This window comes from Anarhichas minor, unplaced genomic scaffold (genome assembly GCF_050575085.1).
Source record: "Anarhichas minor isolate MPS153535 unplaced genomic scaffold, ASM5057508v1 ptg000024l, whole genome shotgun sequence".
NCBI lineage: Eukaryota > Metazoa > Chordata > Actinopteri > Perciformes > Anarhichadidae > Anarhichas > Anarhichas minor.
The window spans coordinates 16,456,515-16,474,491 of NW_027466470.1; the positions used below are offsets into that span (position 1 = coordinate 16,456,515).

The following is a 17,977-nucleotide window of genomic DNA, read 5'->3' on the forward strand; positions in this document are numbered from 1 at the left end:
GGAACCCAGGAGAGGACACTAAAATGCTGGTGTGTGACATGTGTGACAAAGGCTACCATACCTTCTGTCTGCAACCTGCTATAGACTCTCTTCCCACCAACGGATGGAGATGTAAGGTAGGAAGAAGACTGTGAAATAATGTTTCATCCGGCTGGTATGCAAAAAATATGAAGTCGTTTTACTTTTGAAGTACCAACCTAGGGCTGGGCGGTATACCTGTTTTAATTTCACGTATGATATGAATTTTTCATATACCGTCATAGCGGTGCACAGCCGAAACAACTGCTGTCGCTCTTCAACAGGCAGCAAAATATATTGTTCGCCGCTGAGAGCGCTACGGTTGGAGCTAGTTGTCTTAGCTGTATTGAGAGGGAACCCTAGTCATGGTTATAACTTTATAACAACAATTAACAACCCACAACTAACGCTCTTTAACAGAGCAAAACACCACGACACAACAGTTTGTGACACATTAACAATTTGTAACACTAATGATTGTACATTTATAAAATTTCCCCGCCGAACTGCATGCTGGGTACAGCTCGCTAACAACAGTCTGCTAACAGCTGGGAGTTACATTAAAGAACAGAAAAGAGCGATGCAGGATGAACAAAGACTGAACAACAGAAGGTATTTTGGTTAGACACATATGCAACGCTGATTACCGTGTAATATGTGTGGTATTTGTTATAAATGTACGTTGGTACAGAGAGGGTGATAAGAAGCTGTACATGGAGGGGCTTAGGACCCAGGATAATGTAGGTGAAGGAAACAGGAAGTGACGGACCGGAAGACACGCCACACAAACAGCTGTTCACCGCTAGCTGGCCGGTTGGCCGGCCTGTTCTTTTCGGCGTTAATTAATTGATGCTTTAACGCGGAAAAAAAATACCGTGAAACCGCCAGAGTCTTACAAAATACCGTGATATGCATTTTTGGTCATACCGCCCAGCCCTATACCAACCTATTGTTTTCAGCAGGTATTATTTTGGCAGCTGCAACACAAAATTCCCACTGTGTGTGGGCATCAATATTCAACAGGAAAATATTCAAGATATGAATATTTTTTGCTCTGGCACAGAGTAAAATGTCGACCACCCATGAGAATATGACTTCTTGGTGGTTTGTATTTGCGCTTCCTGCAGTTAAGAAATGACTCACTCCGGCTGATCTTTTTAAGGCTTCAGTTCAGACTCAGCTTAGAACCGTGTGGTGTGTATGTGTGTGTATATGCGGGTACCAGCCTTTGCATGCTGATCACACGCATCCCTCAGTGCAGCCCCGACCGTCATCCTCCAGCAGTGCGAATGCGCCTGTCACTCAGCGGCCGGTAAACACACCGACCAGTTTCCCGCGGTGGTCTGAGGAGGCTGCGGCGATAGAGCCAGCCGCTGAGAGGTCTTTACACTCTGGCTCCTCCAGTCTGACTCAGCACAGGTCCACATCCTCGGCATCCGCTAACCGACTCCTGTCCCCCACTCGCTCGGGATTTTTGCAGTCGTCTGACTGAAGTAGAAATCAATGAAGAATTACTAATTGTTCCGGTTTCACTGCTCTGTCATGTTCCTCCACCATGTATGAGCACCACAATGGCGGTGCTGCGTTTGAGACACAAAAAAAAAAGCGCTTGCACAGGGATAACAATTGATGACAACCATCTCTCTGTACAATCTCTATTTATTCCCTTAAAGTCTTAAAAATGACTTTCCCCAGATCCCAGTGAGATTGCTTTATTGTTGAGTATCTATCAAACCCTATCCAATATTTGTTTTTATGATATTTTTGTATTCATAATAGAGCTGCATAGAGTATTTGCCAAAAGTAGCTCTACTTTAAAATGTGAAAACCTATTTAATTATGTTTGAACAACACCAAAGATTGTTTCCTCTTTGATATTTTGTACTTGTGATGTGTGTGAAAAGATACGTCTTTACAAATGTGGCATGAAGGTTTTGTCAAAATTTCTGCAGCCTCTCTGTTCCCAGCATGAGCAAAATACTGGAGTCCAAACACATTTTTTTTAAATGAGCAGCAGCCAAATGGAAGCCAAACGACCACTTTTTGTTGTTGTGTTTTGTACCGGTAAGCAGCTCTGCTTGATGCTGCACACCGTCGGTGTTGATATTTCATCAGAATTGCCCGCCGCTGCTACTTAGCCGCTTGTGCCGCTCTGTGCTTCTGTCGCTCGCAACGCTGTGCTCACTTTTGTCCACTTGCATGCCCAGAAAATAAAAGATAAGACAAAGCAGGAAGTACAGGTTCATGTTTTGGTTATTAGCAACCTGCTTTGAATTGAAGTGTCTGCCATTTGTAAAACAACTTGGCAGCATGTTGCAGCCATGTAGCCAGAACAGCACTTATTCAATGCCAATGTTTTTAAAAGTTTCTTTCCTTTTGCCATTTATTAAAAGCTGGTTGGTCAAAATGATCTGTCTTATTTAAAAAAATTGCCTTTATAAACCCATTTCATCAGGGTCTAAAAATACTGATATCATTTTTTTTAGTCGTAATTCCCCAGCTCTACCTCATAGATTTAGCTGGAAAAGAGTCGTGGTCTTAAATATACCCACATTTACTGTGGGTCTGGACAGGTTCCATGCTTGTTCCCCATCCCATGGCTTAGGTGCCAAATCTATGGAGCAGAAACACTGTATTCTCACCGTATTGAGTGTGAACAGCTGTCAATGTCATGTTACTAAGAGGGCCTCCTTTTGCTCCTCAGAGCTGCAGAGTATGCATCCAATGTGGGACACGGACCAGCGGGCAATGGCACCACACCAGCCTGCTGTGTGAGAACTGCGTCCAAAACCAGGACCCCGCTCTGTGCTGTTCCATGTGTGCCTGCATCCTGGACCCTGAGCATCATAAAGACTTACTCTTCTGCCAGACTTGTAAGAGGTAAGGAACATGTCTTCAGAACTAGTTCAAATGCAACACTCTTGTTTTGTTTTTTCATTCCTGTGGCAATTTTTGACGTTCCCTGGTAACATTAAGGAAACACTGGGGGGAAACCTCAGCAATAAATATGTCACATTTTAGTTTTTTTGCGCAGAGATCCCTCACCAAACAATCCCTTAAAATTCCTTCGCACTCCTTTCAGATGGCTACACCTGGAGTGCGAGCGTCAGAACTCAGGCCAAGCAGAAATCCACCCCGGAGAGGACTATGTTTGTTCCAACTGCAAGTCTCCTGCTGCAGAGCAGGCGCTACAGGCAGAGGATATGGACACCGGCCCAGAGCTCAGCCCTCAGCCAGCCTCCATGCACATAGACTCTGAGACTGGTCTACAGCTGGCTCAAAAGCACACGGACCTAGAACCTGGCACCCAGGGGCCTCCTGAAATGCACAATGACCCCAAACCGGAATTACTTGCTGTTCCATTGCACTCGGATCCAGAGCCCGCTCAGGCTACCGTCCAGGAGGAGAATCTGGCCTCGTCAGCCCAGCAGCCTGGTGGGTCTTTGTTCCAAACAGGTTAGATTAGACACAGGAAGATAAATCCTCTGATCTCTTTCCTTGTGTTGTCTTTAAATCTTGAAGTCTTTATTTTTCCTCTATGCCCCTTCCAGAGAATCTAATCAGCATATTAATCACGTGTTGTTATTGCGAGGACAAGCCAAGGAATGTAACTCTTTTGATAATACAAAATCGCACACACGAGCACCAGGTTATACGAGGGAAAATGTAAGGCGATCTTTGTAGTCGAGGGTTCATTCGCTCGGCCTCTAGCCATGCAGAGGCAGCTGTAAAGTTTTTAGCCATGCAACACGAAAGTGGGCTGTAGCGTCGTCGCCGATGATGAAGTTCTGATCGTCGCCGTTGTTGCAGATGAAAGGATTAGGAGTTATTTGGACTAAGACCAGAGAGAAGCGCTCCCTCTCTTTATGTGCAGGGTTTTCTGAGGCCTCCCCAATAACCAGATGGTGTCCTACTAGCAGCAGATTAAAGCGACTCCTTTGTCTTTGTAACTCTGTGTTGTGAAAATTACAAGTACTTTGTTTCTCCGTCCTGTCTCCTGGGGCTGTAACTTGTGCTGCCAGTCTTTGTAAATGAGAAATTGATAGTTGAAAGTGCTTATTTTTTATTTCAATTGAATGCATGGCTAAATGAAACTGCACAGTGCAACTTTAAGCAGAGGTGGACACTTGAGTTGCTGCTCACGCTGCCACAAATCAGCTTTACATTTGACTTGCAGTTTGTCTTTATTACCTTCAGACCAGAGAGACTTGTTAATAACACCACTTAACAGAGGCAGAGATTGTGAAGGCACTGTGACCGGGTCTGATGGTGTGCGTGTGCGTGTGTGTGTGTGTGTGTGTGAGACACAAAATCAAAGCACAACAAGCTGTGTCAGCCTTATAGAGGCTTCAATAGGATTCAGACTGTAAGTTATTGCCATTGAATTCAGGTTTTTTTTCTTCTTTTTTTTTAAACCTTTGGCCGAACAGAGGAACCGTGTTATTTACTTGTAGTTACTTTCATAATAAATGGGATATAACCATGCATGTATAAAGAGAACTGGGTACAGTGTTGGAGGCAGCTCTCCTTCATTCCTATGAAAGTTGCTCATTGGCACAAGAGGCAAAAACATTTTGACTTCCTGGTATGAAATCACCCGGGTCTAGCCTCATTCTTGGGCTCATTCACGTGAACGGAGGAGGAAATCCTGATTTGGCATTTTACAGCTTTTAGGACCTAATGATTTAAATAGGGGCTAGTCAAGTGTTTGTACTGGGAAGTTGGTTCACCAAAAAAAAAAAAAAAAGAATGTGTCTGCTGTTTTACAAATGTCTCTTTCCTGATGTGAGTCAATGGGAAATAGTCTTTCTGGGCCCCGTGGCTTCACGTGACAGACCCGGAAATTATAATCCCAAGGTTTGCCCACCATGTCAAATTTTCTCAAAGCCTTGTTCTCTCCGCGGGGGCTTGAATATAACCTACGGTGAAGTATCTTAACATAACCATATCGTTTTCAAGAACAAACGTGGAGAATTAAGACTTTGGAGGGTTTTTTCGGGGGGGGGGGGGGGTATAAGCTTATCCAGCTAGATGCCATTTAGTAAAAGAAGCACCGTTAAATAAAACCTTACCTGTGCAACAGCTCTGATTCGTTGCGGTGCAAACCGGGCCAACACTTTGAGTGACGCTGGTAGCTGCCCCGCGTGAACGCTGTTAGGGCTGCATCTCCGCTCCACGTGAGATCTTGCCAGCAGCGGAGCGGAGTATCAGGCAAATTAACGGTGAGCAGGGGATGCCAGCAGTAGCTGCTCTGCCCACTCCGTCTAGACGGCAGACTCCGCTGGCAGGAGAGAACGGATAGGAGTAGCACGATGGTGATGTTATTAGATCCCCTGTCTGCAAACCTGCCTCGGAGCTATGCTGGCTCGTTCGTGGTTCTCACAGCTTGCTCTGCTCTGCATACACATGTGCTCTCCTGTTTTTTTTTTGTTTTTTTTGACTATCTTTTCCCGTTGGTCATGAACTGCTTCATCACTGGATTTAGCTGGCAAGGCGATGCTCCCCCCCTCTGTGGTTTTAAAGACACGTTGGGTGATCTCTGTATTGATTCAAGAGAAGCTTTAGGAGGTTTATGTTAGACGCCTCAAAATAAGAGTCATGTGGGAGATATCGTTTGGGATTTTAGGTTGAAGCCCATCACTCAAAATTGGCTTTATTTGTTTGCAGTGTATTTGATATTGCTGCTACGAATAAGAGGAGGCATTTCATTTCAATAATGTGCTGAACTGTACTTGGATCTGAGCAGATTTGTTTCACGTATTTTTTTTTTAGCTTTGTTACGTGAGATCGTGACGATGCTGCCAACAAAGCGCGCCCATGTAATGTAATTAAAGTCATTAACCAGAGCTGTTTATCACCTGCCAGGATTCTCCACTACTCAGTGTTTAACAGGCGGGCTTACCGTGACTCAACCGACAGATGCCATTAGATCCATTCTGTGACTGCAAACGAGACCCGACTCGAGGCCTCTGCTTCGTTAATCTGAGCCGCGTATTTATCCGCAGCGTCACCTCGTTCCCTGGAGAAGATATAGGAAGCAGGCCGGTGACGTGAATGAGAATGTGTGTTCGGCTTGGTCAATAGTCGAAAGGCTAAGGGAGATGGTTGGAGGCCCCATCTCCTAATTGACTTTCTGGCATCGGCACCGGATGAGCACCTGCGAGCTGCACAGTCGTGAGCCCGGAGCACACAGGCGCTGGGATGTTGGTTGTCATGGTTACTCCCCCTTCCCTGGCAGAGATGCCTAGCAGGTGCACGCGTGTGCCGGGATCAGTGTGACACGGGAACTTGTGGATTGAAACGGTGGGCGCCTTGTTAAGACTGGGCTATCTGTACGGTCAGAGGCTGTCTGGCAGTATATCGGCTCGATGTGTGGACGCCTGATAGCCAGGAATGACTAGTTCTATTCATACCGGGACCAGTCAAATGTATTGATGTCTTTAACACACAACCAAATGGAGGGAGAGAGGATGGGAGACGCTATAAAACCAAATAGAGAGAGCGAGTAGGAGACACTAGACTAATATAAGATGGCGTATAAAGGCTTTGCGTCGTTGTCTTTTTGTTATGCATTGTGGCTCTAAAGCCACTCCTTATCAGTATCACTTAGGATGCATCCCTTTCAAGGCTGATGCAACACTAAATCCAAGCAGTGAAAATCATGTTTAATGTTAGTTCTTCTCAACTTGTGCTGATAGTGACCCATATAGAATTCTCTTTGACGTGTATTGGCTCTAAAAGTAATCGATGATCTGCGACACAAGCTTTTAGTGTTTCAGTGGTTTCACTAAAGAGGAGAAGAGTTTCCTCGACTTGCGGACTCGCATCCTTGTATAGTCTTGTTGGTTTAGATTTGATAAGTGGATAGAATTGATGCATGAAGAAATATCTCTTTTCGTTTGATTTGCCGGGAATCCAAGCCCAACATCTCCCTACGGTCCACTTTCTTTGCGTGTGTTCACAGTCTCTCCAGACTCTTAGTTCTCTCTTTTGAGTGATCAAATATCCATTTCTTTGAATATAATCCTGTTTGATTATGAATCTTGTCTCTCTTTTAGAAGTCTCAGTGGGAGCAGACGTCGAGAAGCAGGTTACTGAACCTTCTGTCAACAAAATCAATCCAGGTTTGTGAACACGATCCGGTCTGCATTGTGGAACCTCGTATTGATTTGCGTCAATGTATGTTGTTGTAAAGTTAACATTGGGTTTACACTTGTATCTTTCTTGGTCTGTTAATGTGCATGCGGTCAATCAAAATGTGTTCTTCTGACCGCTGTGCGTTTCCTCCTACAGAAACAAAACCAGCAGCAGGAGCCCAGCTTACAACTACCGAGAGTCCTGCGTCTCCAGCGGCTCCCAGCCAGGAGTCTGAGTCTTTTCCAGCCCAGCTCTCTGTGGAGGCACTACAGACCCAGGATACCACGTTACAAATCAAACCAGCAAAGACAGAGGCCTGCCCTGAGCAGGGCATGGCCAACCCCAGCACAAAGGATTTTAAGGCCATCATCTCAACCACCAAAGAACCAAGTACTGCATCAGTACCTGTCACGGACCAACCAATGGAAGTCTCGCTACCCCAGCCTTCGAGTATGGACGTGGCCAGGGCTTCGTTCCTGGAAGCCGCTCCAGAAGAACTCAACGAGGAGAGGACGGAGGGTGTTTTTCACAATAACCCGGCAGAGACTGTTAAGCCCTCGGCCTCCAGTGCGTCGGTGGAGATGTACGTTACAACGGAGAGCAAGCCCAATCTGTCATTTCCCTGCCTGCCTTCGGAGGAGAAAGCACTCAAGACGTCCATGGAAAGGTTGGCGGAAATGGTTTCCTCTCCGTGCCATTCAACCTCCCCTCTGGGCCGAGGGACGTCTCCCAGAGACCTGACCCAGATCCTACCGTCACTGGGTGACCACAGCAGTGTAATGCCCACCACCACCACCCTTATACCACTCACCCCGAAGATTGGAATGGGAAAGCCAGCCATCACCAAGAGGAAGTTTTCTCCTGGGAGGCCACGAGTGAAACAGGTAGGAAGCTGTACGTCATGTCACAGAGGACCACTGATTGGTTTGCCTCGGGCTGGGACAGCGACACGAGGCAGAGCAAACCAAAGTAACTACCACACCCCCCCCCACCCCCCGCACGGAGTGTAGGCGGATAATTGGTGCGCACACCCTGTGTACTCCTAAATGATCTGTGTGTCCTTAGTGCTCTGCTCCATGAAGATGGGTTCAGGTTTCTTTTTGGTGGCACTGGGTTGGTTGAAGCAGCTTGTACGGTTTTATGTTTTTAATGCTTTTTCTCAGTCGAGTTATACCTTGATGTACACTATTGAAGCATAGCAGGAGGACAGCGTGGCGAACGATGCGTTTCTCTCAACTCCCGATGCCTCTCTTTGCATGTTCATGCACCACACAACTAGTCAGTCACAGTGTTCATGCTGTTCTCATTATTTCTGTTAGGAATTATGTTTTTTTTATTTTTGTTTTTTTTTATGGCTAAAACACCTTTTCCTCAGAGTACTCGCCATTTTCCACTTCAGCGGCATTTCCATCAGCCGCTCTGTTCATCTTGTGTCCACATTACAAACATGCGTCGCCTTATTGTCCCACTGAGGATGAGGATTTCATCAAGTCACACATTTCAGAGATCATTATCATTACCGTGTCCAAGTTATCTCCTATTATAGCAGCAATTGCAGTGGGTCACTAGTGACTTTGGGGGGAAAAAATAAAAAAGTTTGAATCCCCTAATTTAAGTGTCCCAGTGTCATTAAAACAAATGGGTTGTAATAGAGACACTGAACGTGGCCTCTCTCAGACAAATATTTATAGGAGTAAAATCACACCCATGGCGATAATATATTATGAATGATGCTGGGGTGGGTAGATTACTTTAGTTTGCAAAATGTGTTTTCCCCCGGAAATATCTCATCTCTTAAATAAACTAATTTATTACACAAGGCCTGGGGAAATCTATTAGCGACGCTTCGATCCGACTTTTTCCTCCTCTTTAGTCCAGAGTGCTGTTGTCCGATGCCGTACGGACACAATTGTTTTGTCTACATGCCAAACATACATGGTTGTCATGACGAGAGGTTGCAGGGCCTCTTTCTTGCTGTGTGGTGCCCCGGCAAAATGGTCCTGTGTGAAATGCAACGAACACAATTGTGCTCTTCAGGTTTTGCCTTTTAAAAAGAGTTTAAAAAGAAACGTTGCCCCTTAAATGCGTCTGCATGAAAGCTCTTAAGGATTGGCTTCAGCACAGACCCTCCCCCTGATAACTTATTCTGTTCATATTTGGCACGGCAGATGCTTCCTAATACCGTAGCGCTGCATAGACGGATCTACATTGACGAGTTCCCGATTGGCTCCATTAGAAGCTCACTACATCTCTCCAACATCTTTCTTTGTATGTTTTTGTTTCTTCGCTGGCTTTGTTTTTAAGTTGCTGCATTTTGTCGCCCTCCTCCCTCCCTTCCTCCCTTTCTCTCACTCTCTCGACCCGCCTCCTCCTCCCCCTCCCCCTTACCTTAGGGTGCATGGAGCCCCCATAGCAGTGTGAGCTCCCCCTTGTCCTGGTCGCCAGACCAGTCAGAGGGGTGGGACGTCTCAAAGACCAGGCAGTCCTCTGGCAGCCCCGGCTGGAGCATCAGAGTGGTAAATACTGTGGCTCACCGGAGACCACCCCCTGTTAGCCCTCTGTTTACCCGAGTGACACACTCCCTGAGTGATGTATACCGTAGCCTGCTAACAATTACCACCACCTTACCGTGAGAAGAGGAGATTCAAAAAACCAATGACGTTATGAAGTGGAACCGAAAGATTTGGCTGTTTGGCTGGCTTTGCTGTTGTATTGAGAGATCATGGGTATGGTGTAATAAGACAGTCCTGTCTAAATATTTGGCAAATAAGTTTTTACTAATGAATGAATGTGTCCTCTCTGCTGCGCTCTCTTCTCCGTCTTATTCAGACCTGTTTGAGTATTTCTTAATATGTATTTTTTTCTTCTCTGATTTTGACTTTCTGTCAATAGCGTGTGGCAGTGTGACGATCGTTAGTTTTGGCAAGGCTGGGTGAGGGTTTATTTGTGTGCAGTTGCAGGGGGGGGGGGGGTCCGGTCCAGGTTAAACACCATGAAGCAGTGTGTGTGTCTAGAAGCGCAGTTGATGGGTCGCGCCTCGGCTTGGGATCGGTGTCAAATGAGGGGTAACCGAGAGGGGATTCTGGTGGCAGGAGCTGGAAGATTTAGTTCGGAGACGGAGGCCTTTTCTCAACTCTGTCAGAAATGTTAGTGTCTCTCAAACAATGTAAAAAAAAAAAAAAAAGGTTTAAAAAGCAGGTTTTTTTTCAAATACAGAGCAGTGCAAAAATACATACTTGAATGTCAATCATTTATCTTGCAGCAGCTTGCATCCATACAGAAAAGAAACTCACAGAATGACCTTGACAACTGGATGATCAATGCTCTTCCTGTTGTGAAGTCTGTACAGTCAAGACTATATACAGACCTCAAAGCTAAAAGTGGTGAAATGTTCCTTTTTAAATCTGTGTCCGTCCACTGGGAAAACTATGACTTGGATGATTGTGCGCCGCGCGAAAGCAAGAAACAAACTTTCGCAAACCAAGTGGAGCTTGCGTCGGCCCATTTCCCCCGTGTTCCCCTACAAGCTGTCCACATCCACTCCTCGTATCGCACATTTTTCTGATTTTCGTCTTTCCTCCACAGGGTCGAGGCTCAGGCTTCCCTGGGAGGAGGAGGCCTCGAGGGGCCGGCCTGTCGGGTAGAGCTGGAAGGGGCAGGGCCAGAGGCAAGAATGGAGTGAGTCCCGGCATGAACCCTGGGGTATGTGCTGTCAGCTGGTTGACATCTTGACATCTTTGGCAAATATTGCACTATATGCAAAAGCAGTGTTTGGTGTCCCTCCAGCTGAAGACAGATGATGTGTTCTTAGCAGCGTTCGTGTCAATAAACTGTTATTTTATTTTATGGTAGCGGCTGCGCTTTACCTGAGGGCCTTTTCTTTGATACCTCCAAATGATGACTAAACAGTTATGAATAATAGATAGTTACTGCTGATAGTAGCTACTCTTCTTTAGCATGTGTATCCTAAAATCAGTCATATTAACTCTCGTGAAAAGCTACGCCTCTGTTTATGTCATCCCAATACGTCATGTTTGTTTATGTTGTGTGTTTTCTTCCCTGCTCTGTAGGTCCTCTCGATAGAAACACCATACCCAGTCAAGGACGAGGAGGAGAACGCCATGCATAACACAGTGGTCATATTCTCCAGCAACGACAGTTTCACGCTGAAACAGGTTATTGTTTGTTTAATACTTAGCAGTGTTGCTAATGTATTTCATTTTGAGCCACCATCTGTGGATTTCTCCATTCACTTAGATGGCCTGAAATTAGATCTGTGCTTAAAGACCTCTCCCACTGGAGATCATTAATTCTTGTGGAGGTACTAAGATGCCTGCAGGAAATGCAGTCGATTATGTAACACAGGATCGTATTGTCTCTTACTCTCTGCCGTCAAAGTTCCTGTACTGAATTTAATTCAGTAAACAACAACAAAGTGATGGCGACTGTCCAGCTCTCATCGAGGTTTTAGAGACATCAGTAAATATGAAGATAGCAGTGTAGTGTAGTAATTCAGAGGTTAGAATCCTGTGTGAGAGAATAACTACTCATATAAAGCGACTAAGCAATTGAACCGTACAGCGGAGTTGCTGCTGATAAAGGCACAAACGCTAGAATGGCTCATATCAGACTGTTCAGTGCTTAAAAGACTGCTCCGTCTGGCTCTCAGGCTGTGACTGCGGGCTAAAAAGGGCCCACTCAAACCTCCTGCTTTAAAAAAAATAAAAATGCAGTTAAAGGCCAGTTTCCAGAAGCGTCTCATATTCCTTTTGCGCTGCATTTCAATATGCTTTTTTGCACAGCTAGACTTGAGGCTGCAGGACAGGTGCACTGTTCTTATTGACAGAAAGCCTTTTCTTTCCTTCAGTATTTAGCAACATAGATAATGACTAGTACCCTCAGCGTGAGTGATGTTGAATGAATATGCAGAACAGATTGATACTTGTATGTTTGGGTGGTGACAAGACAACTGAGTTAAAAGAAGTTTTCAGATTTTTTTTCTACATGACAAACTGAAAGTGACTCCAGCTGACTAGGTTCTTTTGTTTGTTTTGTTTTTTAACACAAAAGTTACATTAAATGGGGAAAATAGGAATAGCAAAAATGTGCTTTAGAATTTCAGTGTCTCAACTGAGCTGCCGTCGCGAAATGTGTTAACTCATGATGTCTTATTTCCTTTCAGGACATGTGTGTGGTGTGTGGGAGTTTTGGCCTTGGCGCAGAGGGCCGTCTTTTGGCCTGCGCTCAATGTGGGCAGTGCTACCATCCATTCTGTGTTGGCATAAAGGTACATTTACTATTGAGCTTGTACATCGCGCACACACGGTATACTTGGAGAACCCCCCTTCCCCCCCAGGCCCACGTGTAAATGTCTCATTGGCTCTTTCACAGATCACCAAGGTGGTGCTGAGTAAAGGTTGGCGTTGTCTGGAGTGTACAGTGTGCGAGGCCTGCGGCCAGGCCACGGATCCTGGCCGCTTGCTCCTGTGTGATGACTGTGACATCAGCTATCACACCTACTGCCTGGACCCTCCATTGCAAAACGTTCCCAAGGACAGCTGGAAGTGCAAATGGTGAGTGATGAACGATCGTCTCAGCCAAACGAGCTTGAAACAGGCAATCATTCAAGTTAGAAATGAATGTGTGTGTTCGGTTTACCAAAAGAGCTCTGATCATTCCGTTTGTTTTTTTTACAGTATGCGGTTCAGGCAATTTACCACATTCCACCTCTTTCAGATCAATACATATTTCTCTTTGTAATGCCTTCTCACCCCTCTGTTTGAAAATCAGCCCAAAAAAATCCCCCTTTTTTAACATATACAAAGACATGTAAAGTCAATGTCTTGAATATTTGTATGCAGAGGGGATCGACTGAATTCGAGATTCTCTTTTTAAGAATTCCTAATGAACAAGAAATATTCACAACTTACATTTGCATCATGGGGGCAGTGCAGTGAGTAGGTGGGGTTTTATTTGCTGCACAGTCGATCTGCGTGATCCTTTTGGAAGTAACAAGGGTAGAATGACCTCTGTCCTCCGTCTCTCCTGCAGGTGTGTGTCCTGTACGCAGTGTGGTGCCACTACCCCAGGCCTAAGGTGTGAGTGGCAGAATAATTACACCCAATGCGCCCCCTGTGCCAGCCTTGCAACATGCCCCATCTGCCTGCTGGACTACAGCGAAGGCACCGTGATTGTGCAGTGTCGCCAATGTGACAGGTGGGCTTCTACAGCAAAACTGTCTGCTCAGGATAACTGGTCTCTGTGAAATAAAAACATATTTTTAAATCTTTTTTTTTTTTTACTAATTGCTTCTCATCTAAACCTTCTCTTCTATCTACAGATGGTTCCACGCGTCTTGTCAGGCTCTCCATTCAGACGAAGATGTAGAAAAGGCTGCAGACAATAACTTTGACTGCACAATGTGTCGAGCTTTTAAGACCACTAAAGGTGGGAGCACTGTGTGTGTGTGTGTGTGTGTGTGTGTGTGTCTACGTGTGTGTGTCTACGTGTGTGTGTGTGTGTGTCTGCTGTACAGGGCATAGACTCAACTATTGACATTTAAGTCCCTCGTCTCTGCTGTTTTGTTTTTAACGTCTTTTGTGTGTCCTGTGCTGCTGCAGTTGTGACCAAGGCCAGAGACGTCATTGAGCCTGTAGTTATGACGCAGATTGTCACAAAGGCTAAAGAAATGGGTGAGTTCAGAGCTTCTAAATTGGTGCATTATAACAGCATAAAAGAAAATGTCTCTCTCTCTCTACAAAATATTGATTTGGTTTATACAGTATATGCCCTATCTAACCATGATTGTTTTCTTTGGTCTTTTCAGATCTGTCGAGGACCTACACCCAGGACGGGGTTTGTTTGACAGAGTCGGGGCTTTGCCAGCTCCAGAGTTTGTCTGCTACGGCGTCGCGACGCAGGAAACCCAAGCCGAAGCTGAAGCTGAAGATCATTAACCAGAACAGTGTGGCAGTTCTTCAGGCTCCTGTAGACCCCCTCTCAGAGCACTGTCGTGATGAAGACATAGAGGACAACAGAGGTACTTGTCGTCTTCTTCTTTCATCTCAGAGTGCTTATTGGAGGCCTTCAGTACAGTGTCTTGGACTGTCGGTATTGGCTTTTTTGTTTGTGTGTTTCTCCTAGTTTGACTTTAAATGTTTTTCACCATTATACGGCTGCAAAGTTCACACTTAAAATTGCTAAAGCTGAACCAATTGACCCTTCGCTAAGCCCCGCCCTCCTGCTGCTACTCTGTCAAGCTGTCAGAGCTACCGTGGAGCCCACACTGTCACTAACTGCACTCCCTCAAGAAATATTATCTAATTTCTTTTAGAAAAAGCAATTTCAGAGAAGCAGAAGGAAGGCTCTACAATATGCGCTTGAAGGATATATCCAGGATAGGAAACTTATAACAAACAGATAAAAGTAATGTCTTGTCTCAATGTTTTTATACATTTTTTTACCTTGTTGCTGCTGAACTGACTGATGAGTCGCCAACTTAATTTCGTTGTATCTTTTTACGATGACAATAAACATCCTTCTCCTTAAAGGCAAAAGCTTACCGATCACAGTGTAAAATGTGAATCTCTAGGCACCTCACGGCTCGATTTGATTCTGATTATAAAACGTTTATCAATTCTTCTTGATGCATCAAAATGTTTCGATACATGATTTTTTTTTTCTCACTGTTACTATCTGCTATTTTAACAGCACTGCATATTTGCAATGATTCATAGTTAAAAACAGATGAATTTACTTCCATCATCTTTTATTAATTCAATATTAGTAACAAATAGAAGAGATGTGTCAACTGAAGAGTTACATTTACAAGCATTGCAAAGAGAACCAACAACAAAATGAATAAAATCAGCAGCATCCTCGTAGTAAAAACACTGAATTCAGAATGTTCTGAGTCATTTGACTTTACAAGCTGCTTTATTCACAAATAAATAATACAGACTTACAAATCCTCCTGTTATGGGAAATGAGCATTCTGTACCAGCTCTGATACAAAAATAGCGCTTTCTGGAACATGTGGTAAAACTGTACATACAGTGGTAAAGTGCGCGGTTATGGTCACACAAGATTCTGTGGTAACGGACGTCCACTCATAGCGTGTTACTACCAATCTACTCGCTTTCCTCAGTGACTCCATGACTTTAGCTGAAGAAGTAAAATGCTTCCATACGTTAGCTTTTAAGCTGGGGGGGTGCCGGTCCGATCGTATTCATATTCGGCTGCTCAAGCTCAGCCGCCCTCACCAAAACTCCTAGTTTCCTACTAGTGCAGTAGTTGCATAGAAGTGCTATCGCTAGGTAATGATGTGCTTACGTACTCTGCTAATGTTCGCTCCACAGGTTTTTACTTAGAAACGTAACATTTTAGAAACTTATATCACCGTCAAACCTCTCCGGTTAACGAGCATCACTGTTACACAACGTTTTACCGCGACTAGCTGGAAAATCAACAAAACCAGACTGAAAATGAAGAACATCTGAAACGATTGCATCAGAGGCTGTGGAGCAGAGCTGAATAGTTGTCAGACCCTGGTCGGAGCTGACCGATGCTACACTACGATTGTCCAGTCGGCCAGTCCATTACTGTTATATATCTGTGTATTGTTTCGTGTGGAGATTAAAGTCTGGAAGTGTTAGGACGTTTTGGATAAGATAGATCAAAACATCATGGAGAAAATACTAGTAAAATGATCTCACTACAGTATGCTTGCTGACATTATCTGCTGGTGAAAATCTCATTAGTTGAAACTGGTAGTCGCTACTTATTTTGCTGTGCTTTACAAATATAAAATGTCTTTGTTTTTAGCTTCACAGTCTGTTTCAATAAATAAAAGTAGCTTGAATGGGTCCTGCTTCATACGATCAATACCAATTAATTAAAAAGAGAGTACCGTGATCAGCCTCAGTACGATCCAGATGATCGGCACAGGATATCCCTAATTAGTTTTATTATAATAAGTTTACCTCTCGTTTATTTATCTCTAAATCAAGAGTTAAAAGAATTACACAACAAATAAAAGTGTCTGAAAAATGAAATTCCTCAGCAGTAGAAGCCGTGAACTTAATTTCAATCAGGCGGATGTCCTGCCACTGGCTTGCCGTTCAGACGGAGTTGACCCTGGTGGCTGTGTCGAGGTGCCTGGCCGGGGTGTTCTCTGCCGCGGGGCTGTCACTCATCATCAATGCTCTCTCCCTCTCGCAGAGGCGGAGCTCCTCGATTGTGAGGCGAAGTCTGACTCGAGCCTGGAGCGAGAGCCAGCAGAAGAAGACTCCAAGGGGGCCGACGGCGGCAAGAAGAGGAAGAGGAAACCGTACCGGCCGGGTAGGGCACCTGATTGAAGGAGACAGCTCCTCTGAAGCGTAAAATGGTGCAGTACATGCCCGACGTTGTAGCTGTAGCGAAGCACTGCCATCGCAGGGCTTCTGATATACACAGAGCTCTCTCTAGTGTTTCTGAGCCTTCATGCTGAACGCACTGGACAATTTAATAGAACCGTACAACCAGACTCGATATATATATCAAATCCAATCACCTCCATGATTGCAATTAAGATACCTTTATTGATCAATTACTAATAAATTAATATCTTCTCCGTTCAAGGCATTGGTGGGTTCATGGTCCGCCAGAGGAGCCGTCCAGGTCAGGGTCCAGGCAAAGCCAAACGAGCCCTCTGCAGAAAGGACTCCACTGGCTCCATGTCGGAGAATCCCTTTGGAAAAGATGAGGGTCTGTACACCTATGATATCTGTATCCATCTGTATTACAATAGCTTGTCCCTTCCACTTCTGTTTTGATCTGATGTCATGTTTCTCTTTGTTGTAGGATGGACGGAGACTCTGCCCGATACCCCCGTGGATGAGACTCCCCCTGGACCGGAGGTGCCAGAAAAAATCAAGAAACGCTACCGCAAGAAGAAAACAAAACTGGAGGAAGCTTTTCCCGCCTATCTGCAGGCATGTCACCTTTGATAGCACACTCATGAACTGTAAACGAATACTGTGTATAAACAGAATGGGCATATAATATGACATTTTTATATATGTATATATGTATAACCACATAGAGTAAACCCCTATACAACCATTCTGTGGGTATAAAATATCTACAAATAATGATCTGTAATAATAATCAACTTTTTAATCAATTTATTCAGCTCATTTTGCCAACACAACTTCCGTATTTTAAAGACGGCATATTCTAAAAGGCACCTTTGTGACGAGAAGAAACACTGTGTTTAGTTAAGACGGCTTATTTCATCAGTTGATTGCAACTCTCTGTTGTTTTTTATTGTTGTGCAAGCCTCCTGTTCATATGCACAGATTGTCTGGTCATGTCATATCTTCATAAAATCCCTTTTATCTCACCCTCGGGAAGGTTGGGAATCCAAAGTACATTGCCTGGAAACCACTTACCGAACCCTGGTACACGGTGCCCCTTTCTGTGAGCGTTTTTTTGAAAGAGGAACAGCCTAAAGGAGCTCACTGTAGAGGATACTCGTCTCTGATCGGGCTCTTTAAATGGCTCCTGTCTGGTTTGTGAATTGACGTACAAAAGCTTAACCGGAGATGACTTCGAGGCTCCTCGTCTCTAGCCGGTATCCTCAGTGTCATCTTTTGTTGGCCAAAACACAGATATATGTGATGTGCATTAAGACGCCGGCAGCTGTCAGTGCTGCTCTTAACCCCACCACGGTGGGGGGGGGGGGGGGGACATTCAGTCCAACCTAAAGGTCCAATACAGTGAAGCACATTTCATTAATTATTGAAATAGCCACACGTTGGGCTTTTAATGTCTCGGTGCAGCA

The 17,977-nt window shown here is 44.7% G+C and overlaps 1 protein-coding gene across 7 annotated transcripts in view; it reads left to right on the plus strand.

Annotated features, from left to right (window-relative positions):
- The window catches only part of kmt2cb (lysine (K)-specific methyltransferase 2Cb), a 64,122-nt gene that overhangs the window by 21,615 nt on the left and 24,530 nt on the right, over positions 1–17,977 (plus strand). For 5 of the 7 annotated variants that reach the window (XM_076097427.1, XM_076097428.1, XM_076097429.1 and 2 more), the window contains 17 exons: positions 2–116; positions 2,723–2,898; positions 3,101–3,474; positions 7,077–7,142; positions 7,312–8,039; positions 9,549–9,671; positions 10,741–10,857; positions 11,226–11,330; positions 12,338–12,442; positions 12,547–12,728; positions 13,207–13,371; positions 13,496–13,602; positions 13,776–13,847; positions 13,982–14,194; positions 16,375–16,494; positions 16,774–16,899; positions 16,996–17,130. In XM_076097427.1, coding sequence (XP_075953542.1) covers positions 2–116; positions 2,723–2,898; positions 3,101–3,474; positions 7,077–7,142; positions 7,312–8,039; positions 9,549–9,671; positions 10,741–10,857; positions 11,226–11,330; positions 12,338–12,442; positions 12,547–12,728; positions 13,207–13,371; positions 13,496–13,602; positions 13,776–13,847; positions 13,982–14,194; positions 16,375–16,494; positions 16,774–16,899; positions 16,996–17,130 — 3,029 coding nt within the window. The remainder of the gene's footprint in view (position 1; positions 117–2,722; positions 2,899–3,100; positions 3,475–7,076; positions 7,143–7,311; positions 8,040–9,548; positions 9,672–10,740; positions 10,858–11,225; positions 11,331–12,337; positions 12,443–12,546; positions 12,729–13,206; positions 13,372–13,495; positions 13,603–13,775; positions 13,848–13,981; positions 14,195–16,374; positions 16,495–16,773; positions 16,900–16,995; positions 17,131–17,977) is intronic. The other 2 variants (XM_076097431.1, XM_076097430.1) reach the window with 2 other exon arrangements.